Genomic DNA, 15,205 nt, shown 5'->3' on the forward strand with positions numbered 1-15,205 from the left:
TAATTCAGTACTCCTGGTATTGAAACCCGGTTGATATAAACTTGAGCTTTGGGGCTTAATGGAAAACTCTATTAGAAACTCTTTAGCTTAGTGTCCCAGATGGACCAATGGAATACTGAGTGCCAGTATTGACTGGTCTATTCCTAGTATTCTGGTCGGTTATTGATCCATATTGTAATTCATATCTATTACTATTTACCCATACAAACAGTGGGAATTGTTTCTCTACACAGTAGTCCCATGAAACAGGAACTATTTTGACCAGATTCCTGCTGTTTCAGGATGAAAGAAAGATGTTAATGAAACCAGTGTGCACGAGTTGTTAACACCTGTAGCGTTGGTTGAGTCTAGTGCTGGCAGTGTGGTGATACCAGAGCTGGTTGTCCAGGTCACTCTGTTTTCTCTAAAACACAAAAAGCAAAAATAAACAAACAACAAGGTCTGACTATGTAGACCTAACAGGCTTAGTACTCAGTGTGAAGACTATGCTGGCCTCTAACTTGCAGAGACCTGCCTGCCTCTGCCTCCCATGTGCTAGGTAGGATTAACTGTACAGACCACCACACCCTGCTGTACCACTTCCATAAACCTCTTTGTAGATATGCCAGCTTTCCGTACAGAGTCTAGGAAAGCTACTACCATGAGCCCTAGAAAGGTACTATGTGTTTGAGATCCTAAAGCCATTTTTAATATTGCCTTCTGCAAGTCTGTTCTTGTAACTGCAGTATCTGTCACCCGTGTATTTTAAAAGAAACACCATTGCTATGCTCCATTCCTTGCCAGTTAAGTCTTTCTTGCCTAAAACTGCTAACATCCCGTGTTCTTCAGCGTTTTATGGAACAGCTCTCTTTAACTGACTGACTCTAGGAACATTCACCAGGGAAAGAGCACTGACTTCTTACAGTTTACCTCCTGGCTCATTCCTCTCCTTCAGTGGGTGCACACTGGTCCCAACAGACAACTCTCTTGTTTCCGTCTCTCCGAGACCTTTTTGGTCTATGGCATTTAAAACCACTGATCTTTCTTCTAGGCAAACCCTCCTTCCTCAATTTGGTTTTCCTGTCTCAGGCTCTCCTCTGACTCTCAGATAAGAGCTTCCCTTGACCTTGTCGTCATCATTTCTGCCTCCACCATGTACAGAGCCTGGCTGTGCTCTGCATTTGCCCGTCACAAGCTCATGCACTCAACTCTCTCTCCCCTCGGAGTGAGGCCCAGGCTCTGCTGTTCGCTCCTCACTTGCTCCACCTGGGAGATTCACTCAGCTTTCATCTCCAAAGTTCTAGAGTCTGACATAGCAGTCACATCCCAAACTGGTCAAGAACTTTTGGGACTCATCAAGAATTCCTCATCATCTTCTGACCTGTTTTCCATTGGTTGCCTATCTTGTCATCGCTTCTAAACTCCCCTTTGACCATCCCGCTATGACTTCCTAGTCCATCTCTTCTTACCTCAGCCATAACCATCCCACCTCGATTCAGTCTCTTCTCAGCAAGACTGATTTCTGTCATCCTATAAATCATTACAGCTCTCCACGGCCTAATCAAAAGCTGTAGTACCCAGGACCCTCCTCACCCACTCCAACTCCAGCCTGCTTTCTTCTGTCTGTCGGCTGCCCGCGCCCCTCCTTCTAGCAACACGAATAAGTTTCAGTCTTCTACCCTTTTGCACTTGTCCACGCTTTTCCCCTTTCATGCACCTCTGCATCCCCACACCCTGCTCGTCCTTCAAAGCTGCAGCACGCCCTACACCTCAGTGACAACCCCAGACAAGAATCCACTTTCTTCCTCTCCAATCCGACAGCTCTTTGCCCCTCTTCTGGCTTCTTCTGCTATCTCTATATTATTGCCTGAAGGGAACTCATTAGTAGCAAAGGTTTTTATCATCTTTCTGTTCTAAATATCTGGCATAAAGCCGCCTCTTCCTGGAGTAGATGTCCTCCTATAAATATAAAATAAAAACCATTTATGTTCCACAATCCAAAAGTATAAAACATTGAATCAAGGTCTTTGTGTGTGTGTGTGTGTGTGTGTGTGTGTGTGTGTGTGTGCGCACGCAAACACTCATGAGTCTCCAAAGCTCCAGACTTTTTCAACAAAGCAGGTCACAAAGGCTCAGGGTGTTTGTTTCCTTTGCGCTGCATGTGTGATCAGTGATTTCCCCTGTTAACCTGAGAGTTCTTACTGTTTGCACATGAAGGGTGAGTAGGAAGCAGAAGAAGCAGACGTGTGAGTCGCCGTTTTCCCTTTCCCCCCCATACGCCTGTAATAGATTCCAGATGTACATGGCAATAGGGACTGAGTTTCAGATGAACAGTTCTAACACGCTAGTAAAGTCCAGATGAGAAACAGTAGTGGATTCTACTTAACAGAGCGTGGAGTCTGGGGTTGCCGGTGCCATCAGTAGGGATGGGGAGTCCATTTAAGGTGAGCTGCCTTCCTCATTTGTTTGGGCATGGCTATGCTACCACTTCTAGACATAGAAATGGTTAAAATATAAGACTTCTATTCTTGCCTGCTCTGCTTCAAGCCTTCCAGTGACTGTATACTTTGTTTTCAAAATAATTTCCAGGTCAGCATAGAAAGTTCTTACATGGTCACTCTCTATCATACCTTCACGCTTGCGCACTGAGCTACAGACAACTCCTATTGCCTTGCTTATTTGAAACCCACAGTGTAGACTGTGACCATGTTGCTCTTTCAGGATGGCCTTCTTTACTTGCTTGCTTGCTTTTTCACTCGCTTTGTGGACTTAACCAGCTTAAGACTAGATAGACTTCTCAGGACAAATAGTCCTGGGAAGCAAATCAGGCTAAGCCAGAGGTCCCCAGGGGATCAAGGATACCCTCCTCAGTCACATAGTAAAACCCCAGAGTCTAAATTCAAACCTAGACGGTTATGACACCGCCCCTCACAGACATCAGGCAGGACCAGAAATGCTGTTGAAAGAAACCTAGCAAAATGTGTAGAAAAGAATCCACAGGGTGACAAACCACGCCTTTAAAGTGGACATTAACAGCTGTGCTCCAAATGCAAGTAAGTTTGAAAGAAAGGAAGAAGAAACGAATCCCAGAATATTTGCCAGGAAAACCACTGCAATTTGGGAATTAGATTTGCTCTGACAAGCCTGTTTTTACAAGCTGGTATGTGACCATTCTGTGTGTGTATGATGCTGTGAGCATCTACCTTGTGTGTAGAGATGGAATGACTGCCCTATCCTATCATTATTGCAGTATGAGAGATTGACACTCTAGTCAGTGTAGTTCAGTTAAAGTGGCCAAGTTCCAAGGTTTCTCTGTTTAACATCCTTGGATATCCTGGAACTCTGTAGAGCAGGCTGGCCTCGAACTCACAGAGAAGCCCCTGCCTGGGCCTCCTGAGTGCTGGGATTAAAAGTGTGTGCCACCAAGCCCAGCTTTGCTGGGATACTCTTATTCAGTGAAAACTTTGTATGATGTGGGTTTTAATTGATGTGGGAGGTTTTAGAGGCATTCCTATGTCATAGGCACTGTCCTTCACACGATTCTGTCACACAAGCTTAACCCTTATTATCTCCCTTTGACCAATGGAAGATCAAGAAGTCTGCTTGGCTGAAATCTCCTGGGCTATGAGAGACTTATAAACATGCTCTAAAGAGGGAGTATTGGCTAGCTCTTATTCCCCCCTCAGTTGTCTCATCTATAAAACGGAAGGTAATAGTTCTGTATAGTCATAGTGAAGTTTAGCGAGAGACTATCAGACATACCAGACAGAGCCAATACCAGCTGAATCTCTGTCTCACTTGCTGAGCCCTCCAGATTTGGGGAGGCTTACATTACACACCCTAGGCAGCTTCACTGTGCAGCATGCTCCTCGAGGTGAGCTTGAAGTGGGTGCTGGAACTATCATATCCTAAGGGAAGAACCTACTGCTTTAGTGGTGATTAAAAATATAGCTTAACCCAGAGCGAGGATTTTCTTCCACTGCATGAGAATAAGTGGAAATAAAGGAATAAAGGGTAAGAAACCCACTGGGTTCATTGGTTCAGAGACTCTGGCTTGGGGACGGTTTTAGAATAGCTTTGTGCTTTGAAGTGTGACTGCTCTTCCCTGTTCTTGATCAGACATCACCCTTCTCACCTGATTTCCATACATCCCTTAGAGCACTACATGCCTCTAAATATATGTGCTTAGACCAGATGCGCTTTCTTCCTGATTCATCTTTTAAGCAATCTCCACAATAGTTTCCTGTCTGGTTCACACAGCTCGGCTTGGAGCCAGCCTTACAGACACTGTGACCAGCTCCTTGAAGTCAGTTGGCATCTCCCCTCCAGGCAGGTCTTGAGGAAGAACCATGCGTTCACCCATGGCCTGTGAGCTCTAAATACCTTCTGAGGTTACCCGGGAGCACTCTGTAGAGGAGGCCAAGTCATTTCTAGAAAGGAGCCTTTGTACTCTGGGCTTTTTGTTGGATAGTTCAGGGTGGTAAAGACATCTATAGGATCTAACCGAACAGCAGGAAACATTACTTCCTCATCACACAATTCAAAAGAGTCACAGGTGAATTATGCATTTGGTATTGTAAGGACCTCTCAATTAACAATGGCAGATGCCACCCAGAGTTTCCTTAAAGAAAGGGTGGGAAAAAAATGCTTAGGAAAAAGGCCCATTCCCCTAGCATTCATTTGCTTCCCTGCAAATTCCCAGCCTGTTTCAAGGAGGGCTGTAAAGAATAGAGTCTTTGAGTTGTGAATACCATCTCGTGAAGAGTGTATCTTAATGACTGTGGCAGGAGGGGGAGAAAAGGGCACTTTTTAAAAACTGGGCCACACAGAAGCCACAGGTTAGGTTGTTGCTTCTCCACTGAGTGTGTGCCTAATATGAAACCATCCCAGCTTTTCCGAGCTGCCCTTATGTAAGGTGAATGGCCTGTTCACTACCTATCTAGAAGGAAAGCACATTCCTGATGATGGACAATGTTATGCAGGGGGAAATGTCCAGAGGTGATCCAGGGATGCTTTGTCATGGGCTGCAAAGTGCGCTACTGCGCGTGAGTCGGTGTTGACTGTGTTGAAGCCATGGTGTATTCAATGGGCGTGACTCGTATACAGCTGAAGATCTCGAGAACATCTGTGTCTGCCACTGGCTGCATAAAAAGGAAGACAAGGACGCTGCACATGGCATAGCCTTAAGTGGCTTCCAGATGTTCCAGCACCCTCCATTTCACAGTGGTATCTTACAGCTGATTTCGAGGTAGGGCCAAAAATGAACGCCTTTTGGCATCTTAGAATGGCCGTGGCTTCTGAATTCCTTCCCATTCAAATTCCAGTGTCTAGAAGCCATTGTCCTTGTAATTAAGATCTAAGCTCATTTCAGTGAAAGTAGGTCAGTGTTTCAGTGGGAAGGCTCTATTAAACTGGCATCCAAAACGGGAGTGGCATTTAGCCAATTGGATTTTGCTTTTTAAATCTCAGTTTTGCAGACCCATCCATGTTTGCAGTTTGAACTCCAGATATTTGTGGCACATATATTAGGTTCTTGTTTTAGGATAGGCCCTGAGCAAAGTTCCAAGGGAAGTCAACTTGCAAAATGGGAGTAGCAGATAGATTGATGCACGGATGCATAGTGCGCTTTGAAGGTGTGCTGAGCTAAGTTAAGTAAATCTCTGTATGACATCCTGAGTACTGGTAGAAAAGATCGAGGGGAATGGAGTAAGGATGAATCCAGAAGAATCAAGGGGAATCTTCCTAGTGACAGCAGATTTGAACTGAGTTCAGTTTGACTGACTTGTTCAGTATTTCCAGGATGAAATGCCTACGCAGCTTTTGTGGCTGGTGTTAAATACAGTATGGGAGCCACGAGGATCTGTGGTGGGGATGTTTTCTAGTATGGAGTGGCTGTTCTGGTCACACTTGTCTATTATAATAGAAACGACTCCAAGTTGGGGAAGCATGGAGGAATAGGTCTGCTAGGAATATATGAACCACCAAGAGAGCCTGAACATGGGCAGCGACAGTGGGCTCATGAGTACACTGCAAAGAACCTTCCAGAAGGTTTGGCTTATGCATAGACAAAAGAGGAAAATGAATCAATCAAGACTTCTCTGACCTCCGTGACTTGGTGATTGCTGATGTCATTGGGTTGAAAGATACAGAAAGACAAGTGGGTCTTTTAATTAAGATCAAATGAACGGGAAAAATAAGGTGTCTTCTTGACTTAGCCCTGCCTGGCCCAGATTCCCCCACGTACTGAACGAGAGACAGCCTGAAGCTCATGCAGAGTTAAGCCTCTAAGGGCTAAAGTAGGATGGCAAATGCATCTCAGAGAGAGAGAATGCCCAAGTTCTGTCTGCTGCTGTGGGTTTGAAGACTGGGGCATTTTATATTGTTTGTGATTTCCCCCTCATCCATTCCCTGGTCATATTTCAAGGTTTTGTTTTTACTCATCAGAATGACAGGAAGTTTTCAGAGACTGTTTCCTTCAAGTCTGGCCTCAGACTTATTTTCAGGATGAGGTGTTTGTTTTCCCGTTTGTTTCCATGACAACCAAGCCTAGAATTCCTATATATAGTCACCCAGCATCCATTGTTCCTCTGGCCATTGTATCATAACCTTATGCGCCCAGGCCAGAGAACTCCACTGATGACAGAAGACAGGGAGGTGCCAGAGTCCTTGGCCTGGAGATTCTCAAGACAAAATCAAAAGGAGGAAATAAAATAATGTGACCGTCCCTAGAGATTTATGCTCCACTACAGACATGATCCAGAATTGAGATGGCATGTGTTTGAAAGCTTCATTTCCTACACAGTTTTCTTTTGCAATGTCCTATAGAAACAGCATCTTCAGAGGAATTAAATGGAAAGTTATACTGACCACCTGTAGTTTTTATTGTAAGTCTGCATGCCAGTTTTCTTGCACAGCAAGTATTTTGAGAAAGAAAGTAGAGTTGAGGTACAAAGGAACCTAAACAGAGGCCCAGAAATCTTTTAAAATAATTAGATGTATTGAAGTCCATGGATTCTCTTGATAGCTCTAAGCTACATACTCCGTACCTTGCCCCCGTGGTATATATCACATTGTAAATAAATATAGAAACACCTGTGTGCTTTAATAGCCACAGTTGTTCACAAAATCAACCCAGCAAATATTTTTTTAAAAATATTTTCTTAAATACCGTGATTAAGTAAACCTAACAGATGACCTGTGCAAACTCACTGAAACATTATTATAAAGACAGCCATAGAGCTGGGCAATGTGGTACATGCCCTTAATCCCAGCATTCTGGAGGCAGAGGCAGGCAGGCTGCTGTGAGTTCAAGGCCACTGTGGTCTACAGACTGAGTTCCAAGACAGCCAGGGCTACACAGGAAACCAAAACACAAAATAACATGACACAAAACTTACACCCTCCTACCCACTTCTAAGTGCTAAGCATCCTGATTACATGTTGTTGTTCATTATATCTCTCAGCATGACTGTGTTTTGCATGACTGTGCCGCCTATTTTTTATGTCAACTTGATACAAGCTTAGGTCATCTGAGAGGCAGAAACCTCAGTTGAGGAAATGCCTCCATAAGGTGGGGCAGTTGCAGGGTTTTGTAGCCTTGGTCTTCCCAAGTGTGCTGCAGCTTAAGAGGGTTTCATGTAGTACAGGGAACAATGTGGTCGTGAAGAGAGCTGTAGATGTGTATGTATTGAGGGGGGGGGGAGAGTTGAACAAAAAGGTCTTCTGGATTGGAGGTGGCCCATTGTCTCATTTGGACTTCACAAAGGAGGTGACTCCCAACAGAATTTGGAACACTGGGTGGGAATTGCAGAACACCAAGTAACTTGGCCTGACCAAGGACTAGCAACAGTGACATCCATGACTAGATCTTGGACGGAATCAGAACAGGGAGTATTTTTAGAATATAAAGACCCAAGAGATCTGTGGTTGAGAAGGCATAGGATAGAGAGGAAGCAGTACTGATGGTGGACCATGAGACTTTCGTCTAGCGCATGGCTATACAATGTGAAGGAAAGCAGGAGCCGTCCACTAATATTCAAAATGCAGGAGGAAGAATTTGAGATCGCTGGTTTCTAGTATACTGAGTGGTTTTGAGGCATCTTCTGAACCCAGTTATAGATGAAAGACTGATGTCATCATCCCAAAGGAGCATTGTGATTCTTTCCCAAGGCAACAGAATTCTCTGTTGACTCCAGATTCCTAGGACATTGTTGACATATCCTGCCAACTCCACTATGTCTTTAGCTGCTCTCTTTAGCGAGCCTTTCTAAATTTCCATCATTTTGTAGCTAGAGGGAGTGAAACCATGTTTATGTTTATCTCAATTTTACCTTTTCATTTCCCACCCTGTTTTGGATATCTACACCTGTGTTTAACCAACCCTTTGCTGATGAATCATCCGCTTTTCTGGAGAAAATTATAATCCACATATTATTTTAACTAGACTCTCCTTTTATTTTTTGTTTTTTTTTGTTTTTTTTTGCAATGTGATTTTGCTATGTGATCAATGAGTAGACAAGGTTGGCCCTGAACTTGCAGCAATCCTCATGCTTCTGCCTCCTGAGTGGTGATGGGATTACAGGGGTACATTGGCACCCATGGCTGCTGGGAAGTTTTATACTGTTGTTGAACGTCGAGGTTTTACGGTTTGTTTTCACAACATATACCTCCCCCTTCCTGCTGCTTGGGCTTCTCTGTCTAGATCTACTCTCCTTGTTCTCATCCACATTTGTTAAAAAAAAAAAAAAATTACTTATTTTTTAATATTTATTTCTATTTATGTGCATCTGTGTCTTTATGTGTGTGTTGGGAGCTACCCACTGTGAGTCCTGGGACATGCGCCCAGATCCCCTCTCTGCAAGAACAACCAAGGGCTCTTGACTGGTGAGCCATCTCTCCAGCCCCGTGTTTTTATTTTTAATTGTGTATCTGTGTGTGTGTGTGTGTGTGTGTGTGTGTGTGTGTGTGTGTGTGTGTGTTTCTCTGTGGTTATGTGCAATTGAGTACTTGTACTTGAGAGGCCAGAAGAGGGTACTGGATTTCAGGCAGCTAGGCATCCAGGAGTTAGATGTGGGTACTGGGAACCAGACTTGGTTCCTCTGCTGTAGCAGTTCATAATCTTTACCACCAAGCTTTCCCTAAAACCTGTCATGTTGGTTTTTTTCCATTATAAGAGTGTAGTTGTCTGAAGTTCTCTTTCCTTATCTCCAAATGTATGATGTAAACTAGAGCTGGGGTGCACGAAACACTCAGCATCTGCTGGTCTAATCTTGATCTCATTAATTAGCACAGTAATTAATACCAGTCATATTTATTAATGGATACTTGGGGCACTCTCGACAGCCCTGCTCCATCTCCCTCGCTCTCACAATCAATCACTAAATGATGCTGACTGTCCCACTCCCGCTCTGCCTTTTTGCAGTTGTCTCTGAAAAGTGTCCAATTGTTTGCATTGTATCATAATCAATCACTTATATGTATTTTCTTAGACAATGAGTTGCTTGAAGACAAGGCTCAAGTCTTCTGTCCCGGAACAGGTCTCCTGTTTACCTGGGTTCTCAGTAAATATTTGCTGATGAAGAATCCTTTGCCTTCTGTCCACCTTAGAAATGAACTTACCTAAAATTCTTTTTTCCTTATTTTTCCTGATATTTGATTCCCACTAACCGTTGAGCTTGTCTTCCAAGTCTGCATACAGACCCAGCTTACATATAACTGAATGTGGTTGTATACCCTAGCCTGTCCCTCACAGCTTCTTTGTGGAGTTGGAGAGAATTGAGACTTGCCCTCCTTTGGCATTGTTCTGTGTCACTCAGCAGCCGCAGGAGGGCCGTCCTCTGCCTGCCCCACTAATTCCTGCTCTTCTCTAGCCTCAGCCTCCCAATCTCTGTGACTCTCCATTTGTTCTCTTTGCCTCCTTTATTGCTTCAGTCAGTGGGATGAGTTTTGGAGCTGTGAAGGTCTGTGTTTTCCTAACAATCAACTGCCAGCGCCCTTCCTTAACAGATCTGGGTTGCTAGATGATACACTTTATGGCTTTTTTGGTCTTGAGTCCCCAGAGCCAGCAACAGTTCCTGGCCCTGAGACAATGCTAATGCATGTGTACTCAGCGCTGTGGATCCATGAAAAGGCTCCTTCTTCCAGGGACATTGTTCTTGGGAAGTTGACCTTTCTTCTCTTGCCTTTGGGAAGTCACGTTTCTCGTGGTTGTTTCTGCAATGGCTAATGTTTGGAGGGTAAAGAAAACTGAAAATCCCAGAAGACTGACACCTGGCTTTGGCTAGCATTCCAGTGGATCTAGAATTAGCAAGAAATCTCCAAGTGGTTTACTGCTAAGAACCCAGTAAACCAGAAAGTGCTGGGAAGGAACCTTTAGAAAGGCGCACACCTTTAATCCCAGCACTCGGGAGGCAGAGGCAGGCGGATTTCTGAGTTCGAGGCCAGCCTGGTCTACAAAGTGAGTTCCAGGACAGCCAGGGCTATACAGAGAAACCCTGTCTCGAAAAACCAAGAGAGAGAGAGAGAGAGAGAGAGAGAGAGAGAGAGAGAGAGAGAGAGAGAGAGAGAGAGAGAGAGAAGGTGGTCTTTTCCTGCTTTGAATTCTCCCTCTATCCTAGAGCCCCACCTGCTTCCAAGTGCTAGCCCTCCATTTGCATATGTGTGCCTTTCCAGCTCCCTCTTCAGAGAGAGGGATTTTAGAGAGGTGTATGAGAATGTGCTATCCTGTACCTCCTTATTTTAAGGCAGAATCTCACTACTTGGTCTGGCTACCCTGGAATTCACTATGTAAACCAGGCTAGCTTTGAACTCATAGCCTGTCCCTGCCTCTTGACTGGTGCAAGCAACTCTTCTTGGTCTCTGGGCTGCAATCCCTCAGCTAACTGAAATCTTCTGTTGCTTAGCAAGCCTTCCTTTCCAAGATCTGTGGATTAGAGGACAGTGCTCAGAGAGTTACATTGTTTACAAACATGGGGGGGGGTGGCTGCTGGCACCCAAGCTCTGAAAGGTCCCACAAAGTGGGTTGCCGCCCTGGGAACTGTTACAGATGTGTCATAGCTGCTGGGATTTGCTTTTTTGTGTGTGAGTTTACTTGTCCTAATTTTAACCAGGAGGGGAGAGAAGGTGCTGAAAACCGGTAGCGGCAGCTGTTTCTTTCGCATCGTTGAGTCTTGTTTCTTGAAATGTTCCGCTGAGATGTCTTGCATTTTTCCTTTGAGTTTCATATAACACATGAATTTACATTTTAGAATTTGGGTTGGGTTTTGTTTTGCTTTTGTTTTTGTTTTTATGATGGCTGGGATAACCCACAGTAGAGTCTAGAAACAAAAAGAGCCAACAAAGCGGGTTCCCCAAAAGGAGCCATGCTTCTACAAGCATCCACCTAAGCAGCAGGTACATGAGTCTGGTTGGGTGAGTGGCAGGCGAGGAAAGGGGTTACCCTGCTTAATACCCATCTAGGAATATTTATTGCTTTACAGCTTTGCTGGGAAGGGATTTAAGCTGGGTCTGAGATGTGTTCCACATGAATACTAACCCACGAGTCTCCCTAGATGAGCACCATTTCTTGAGGGAGCTACAAACCACTTAGTAGAAGGATACAGACTTTCCTTTAGGGCATCCGTTTTGTTCTCTGGGTGGGTTTGTGGTTGAGGAACAGATCTCCTTCAGCAAGGCTTGGCTTTGACCTGTTGCTTTCAGAAAAGCTATGCCACAGAGCTGAGAGTGCAGAGGAAGGCACCTCTGGAAAGAGGACAGCCGTTCTGGGGACACCAGCTGCTTGTGCTCAGCTCACACTGGAACTCTGTTCCCAGGAGAGGTGGAGTGTTGCTTCTCTGAGTGTGTGGTGTAACTGGGTCTTTGAGCCTAACGGAGACCACCTTAAACAATTAGAGAGGATAACCAACCCTGCTAGTGAAGGAAAGAAGAAGTAGACAAAAGCAGGATTGCAGTCCTGGATGCTCCTCAGCAGAAGGTAGAGGAACAAAAGAGAGGATGGAGATGAAGAAAGAGACAATGCTGTGGCTTTCCTTTCTTCCTTTGTCTCCCATGCACACCTGGCGATGAACCCAGTGTGGCTTGCAGGGATTGAACCACCTTTCCTTTTGGGGGACAGGCAGGGCAACAAGGAGCTGAAGGAGGCATCTTAGTATTTTGATGGGGGTGAGGTGGGGTACTGGTTATATCCTTTGCAGTCAAGGTAGCTCCCTCACTGCATTTCCAATGGGAAGATGATTGATATTGGCTTGATCAAATATTAGTTTTACAACATTAAGTCCGTGCCCCACCTGGAGGAGCCGTGCTTTGGAAAATGAGGTGTCTGTCAGATCTAGAGAAGGCTTGTATAATGTCTGGTCACACACACACACACACACACACACACACACACACACACACACCCCTACCCTGCCCCCATTTGCTTACGGAGGAAAAAGAGAGCTCCATGTTTTCATCCCAAGGAAGGTTACTCTGAAATTCTTCAGGGTCATTCACAGGCTTCCTATCTTCACAGGCAGTGCCAGCTTAGATGAGACTATGTTGCTGAATTTGGGCCACCAAAGCTCATGGAGCCTGCTAGGCAAAGGTGCCCCCCTGCCCACTCCCCATCCCATGTCACCAGGACTTGCCATGAAAGTTCCTGGGGTTACGGTCCCTGTTATCCATTCCATCATGTCCCCTCTGAAACTGCACACTTAAAAATACCTTTCAGAGAAACTTGTTTGGAATTTCATTTTAATGGGATTTGTGAATAAATCTCCATCTTAATGCTAAGCTTTAAACGGCTCTTCCAGGAGAACACTATCGGATTTTTATATTTTAAAATTTAAATCTCTTGACTCCAAAGCCATAAAACATTTTTGTATTTGTGGGTGTACCGTGCGCCAGAGCACTCATGTTAAAGACTGATTTCTCTTTTTTTTAAAAAAAGAAAAAAAAAATGATAGTGTGAAGAATTCTAGGATGCGGGGGTGGGGGGTGGGGGGNGGGGGCTGTGGCATCACCCAGCCCCTTCCCGTGTAGACATCTGTATGGACCGTGCTGGCTCATTTATCGCAGTCTATGAGGATGGGTGTTCTGTGGTAGCCTGTTCTCACTATCCATGTGTTCCTCAGCTCTTGGTTAAGTAGTGTAATAATGGTGAATGATGTATTTCCCCCTTAAAAACTACTCAGAGCTGACCAGATGATGGAGACAAACCTTCAGGTGGGAGGTAGCAAGCAGTGAGGGGAGAGGAGGTTCTGTATACAACAATGCCAATTCCTCAAACTTTTTGGTGATAACATATGCTGATGCCATCCAACTAACTGACTAAGCTATTTCATAAAACATGTTTTCAAATAACTATATTTGGAAGTGTTTGTTATCAGTAAATAATTTTGCAGCAATATGAAATACAGAATGATGTGCCAGATCCTCTTGGGATCTAAGGTCTTAAGTGTGCCCACCGCACGCCAGAGAACCCTAGCCGTGTGACTGACGTGAGTTGATGACCTTGATCCTAGTGATAGGTTTACACATGATGTGAGCTGTGTACATGTGTGACTGTGCACATGAGGAACACTGGCCAGCATCTCTTATCTTCCTCGGTTGCTGTCCACCTTGATTTTTGAAACAGGATTTGGCTAGACTGACTGGTCAGTAGTTCCAGGTATCCTCCTGCCTCACTTCCCAGCACCGGGATCATAAGCCTGCTGTGTGTGGGTAGGTGCTGGGATGGAAACACTGGGATGGATGCCAACTGAGCCCCAGTAGGTTGTTTTTTGTTCTATTTTGCCGATTACGTCTTAATAGAAGTAGCAGGGGAGACTGTGCAGTAAAGGACTTGCAGGTATGCATCACCCCTCCACCCGCCCTCTCTACAGACACCCCCACCCCCGTGTCCGCTGTGGTCCAGCTCACTGTCCCTGTCTTTCCACAGACTCCTCTTACTCGGAGCCCCCCGATGTTCAGCAGCAGCTGAATCACTACCAGTCAGCTGCCCTGGCAAGAAACAAGAGCCGTGTTAGCCCTGTGCCTCCTCCTGGGACTGCTGCTGCTGGCACTGAACAGAAGGCAGAAGCTGTTCTTCACTGCGAATTCTGTGAATTCTCCTCTGGCTACATCCAGAGCATCAGGCGCCATTACCGGGACAAGCACGGTGGGAAGAAGCTTTTCAAATGCAAAGACTGCTCCTTTTACACCGGCTTTAAGTAAGTGGTGTGAAGAATGTCTTTGGTAAAACCTAAAAGGCTGCCCCTGCGCCAGCCCTCACCACTCTCTCTTCCCTGCCTTCAGCTCCAGAAATTCTCTGCCACTGTAGAAAAAGAAGGTTGGGTTCAGTCTAGTTGGGGACTCTGGAAGGGGCTGAAGTGTTAAGAACAAATTATCTTAAAAGTCAGAGAGTGTGGTCTTCGAAACAGTGGGAGATTGTAGCAAAGGACTGCCCTTATGGGACATGTTTTTATTTCATATCTCACGCGCACACACATACACACACACACACACACACACACACACACACACACACGAAAGGAATATTCTCTGAAATAAAAACACGTTCCCTTTGACAACGTTTCTCTAACCAGTTCTTTTTCACTTTTCTTTAAAAAAAAAATCTCCATTGCTCGAAAAAAAAAAAAAAAAAGGAAAAGATCTAGAGTTTAATCCCGTGATCCTCCAGCCTCAGCTTTAGGAGTACCTGATGTTTCTAGACTGAACTTGGCTTAATAGGCAATTTCTAATTTTCCAGAATGAAGTAGATAGGGTATTTATTTCTTTTTATATAATCCTAGCCAAGTGGCAAAGGTTCTGAGCAGTTGCCTCTGTATCTCCCCTCTGTGTTCCTTGATGGCCAAGGAGCATGCAGTCAGCAGACATGACAGACAGCAGCTTTAGTTTATGCGTGTCAAGTGGGAGAGCCACCTGGGAGAGACGACATATCAGTGACTGTCACGGTCTCTGTCTCTTTGCTCTTAGGTCTGCTTTTACTATGCACGTGGAAGCTGGGCATTCGGCGGTCCCGGAGGAAGGCCCCAAAGATCTCCGCTGTCCTCTCTGCCTCTATCACACCAAATACAAACGCAACATGATCGACCACATAGTGCTGCACCGAGGTACTCTTCAGTCTGACTCGCTTTTCTTGGGTCCTGGTGGGAGGGAGGGATGAAGTGCTGCTGGGAGTTGGTTAGTGCATTTTGAGGAAAGGTCACAGTGTCAGCCACTGATATCCAATGGATAAGACACCTTCCTG

The 15,205-nt window shown here is 45.1% G+C and overlaps 1 protein-coding gene across 5 annotated transcripts in view; it reads left to right on the forward strand.

Annotated features, from left to right (window-relative positions):
* Znf462 (zinc finger protein 462) overlaps window positions 1–15,205 on the forward strand; it is a 137,520-nt gene that overhangs the window by 90,075 nt on the left and 32,240 nt on the right. For all 5 annotated transcript variants that reach the window (XM_029540266.1, XM_021200552.1, XM_029540263.1 and 2 more), the window contains exons 8-9: window positions 13,895–14,165; window positions 14,932–15,068. In XM_029540266.1, the coding sequence (XP_029396126.1) occupies window positions 13,895–14,165; window positions 14,932–15,068 (408 nt within the window). The remainder of the gene's footprint in view (window positions 1–13,894; window positions 14,166–14,931; window positions 15,069–15,205) is intronic.

This window comes from Mus pahari, chromosome 6 (assembly GCF_900095145.1).
Source record: "Mus pahari chromosome 6, PAHARI_EIJ_v1.1, whole genome shotgun sequence".
Lineage (NCBI taxonomy): Eukaryota > Metazoa > Chordata > Mammalia > Rodentia > Muridae > Mus > Mus pahari.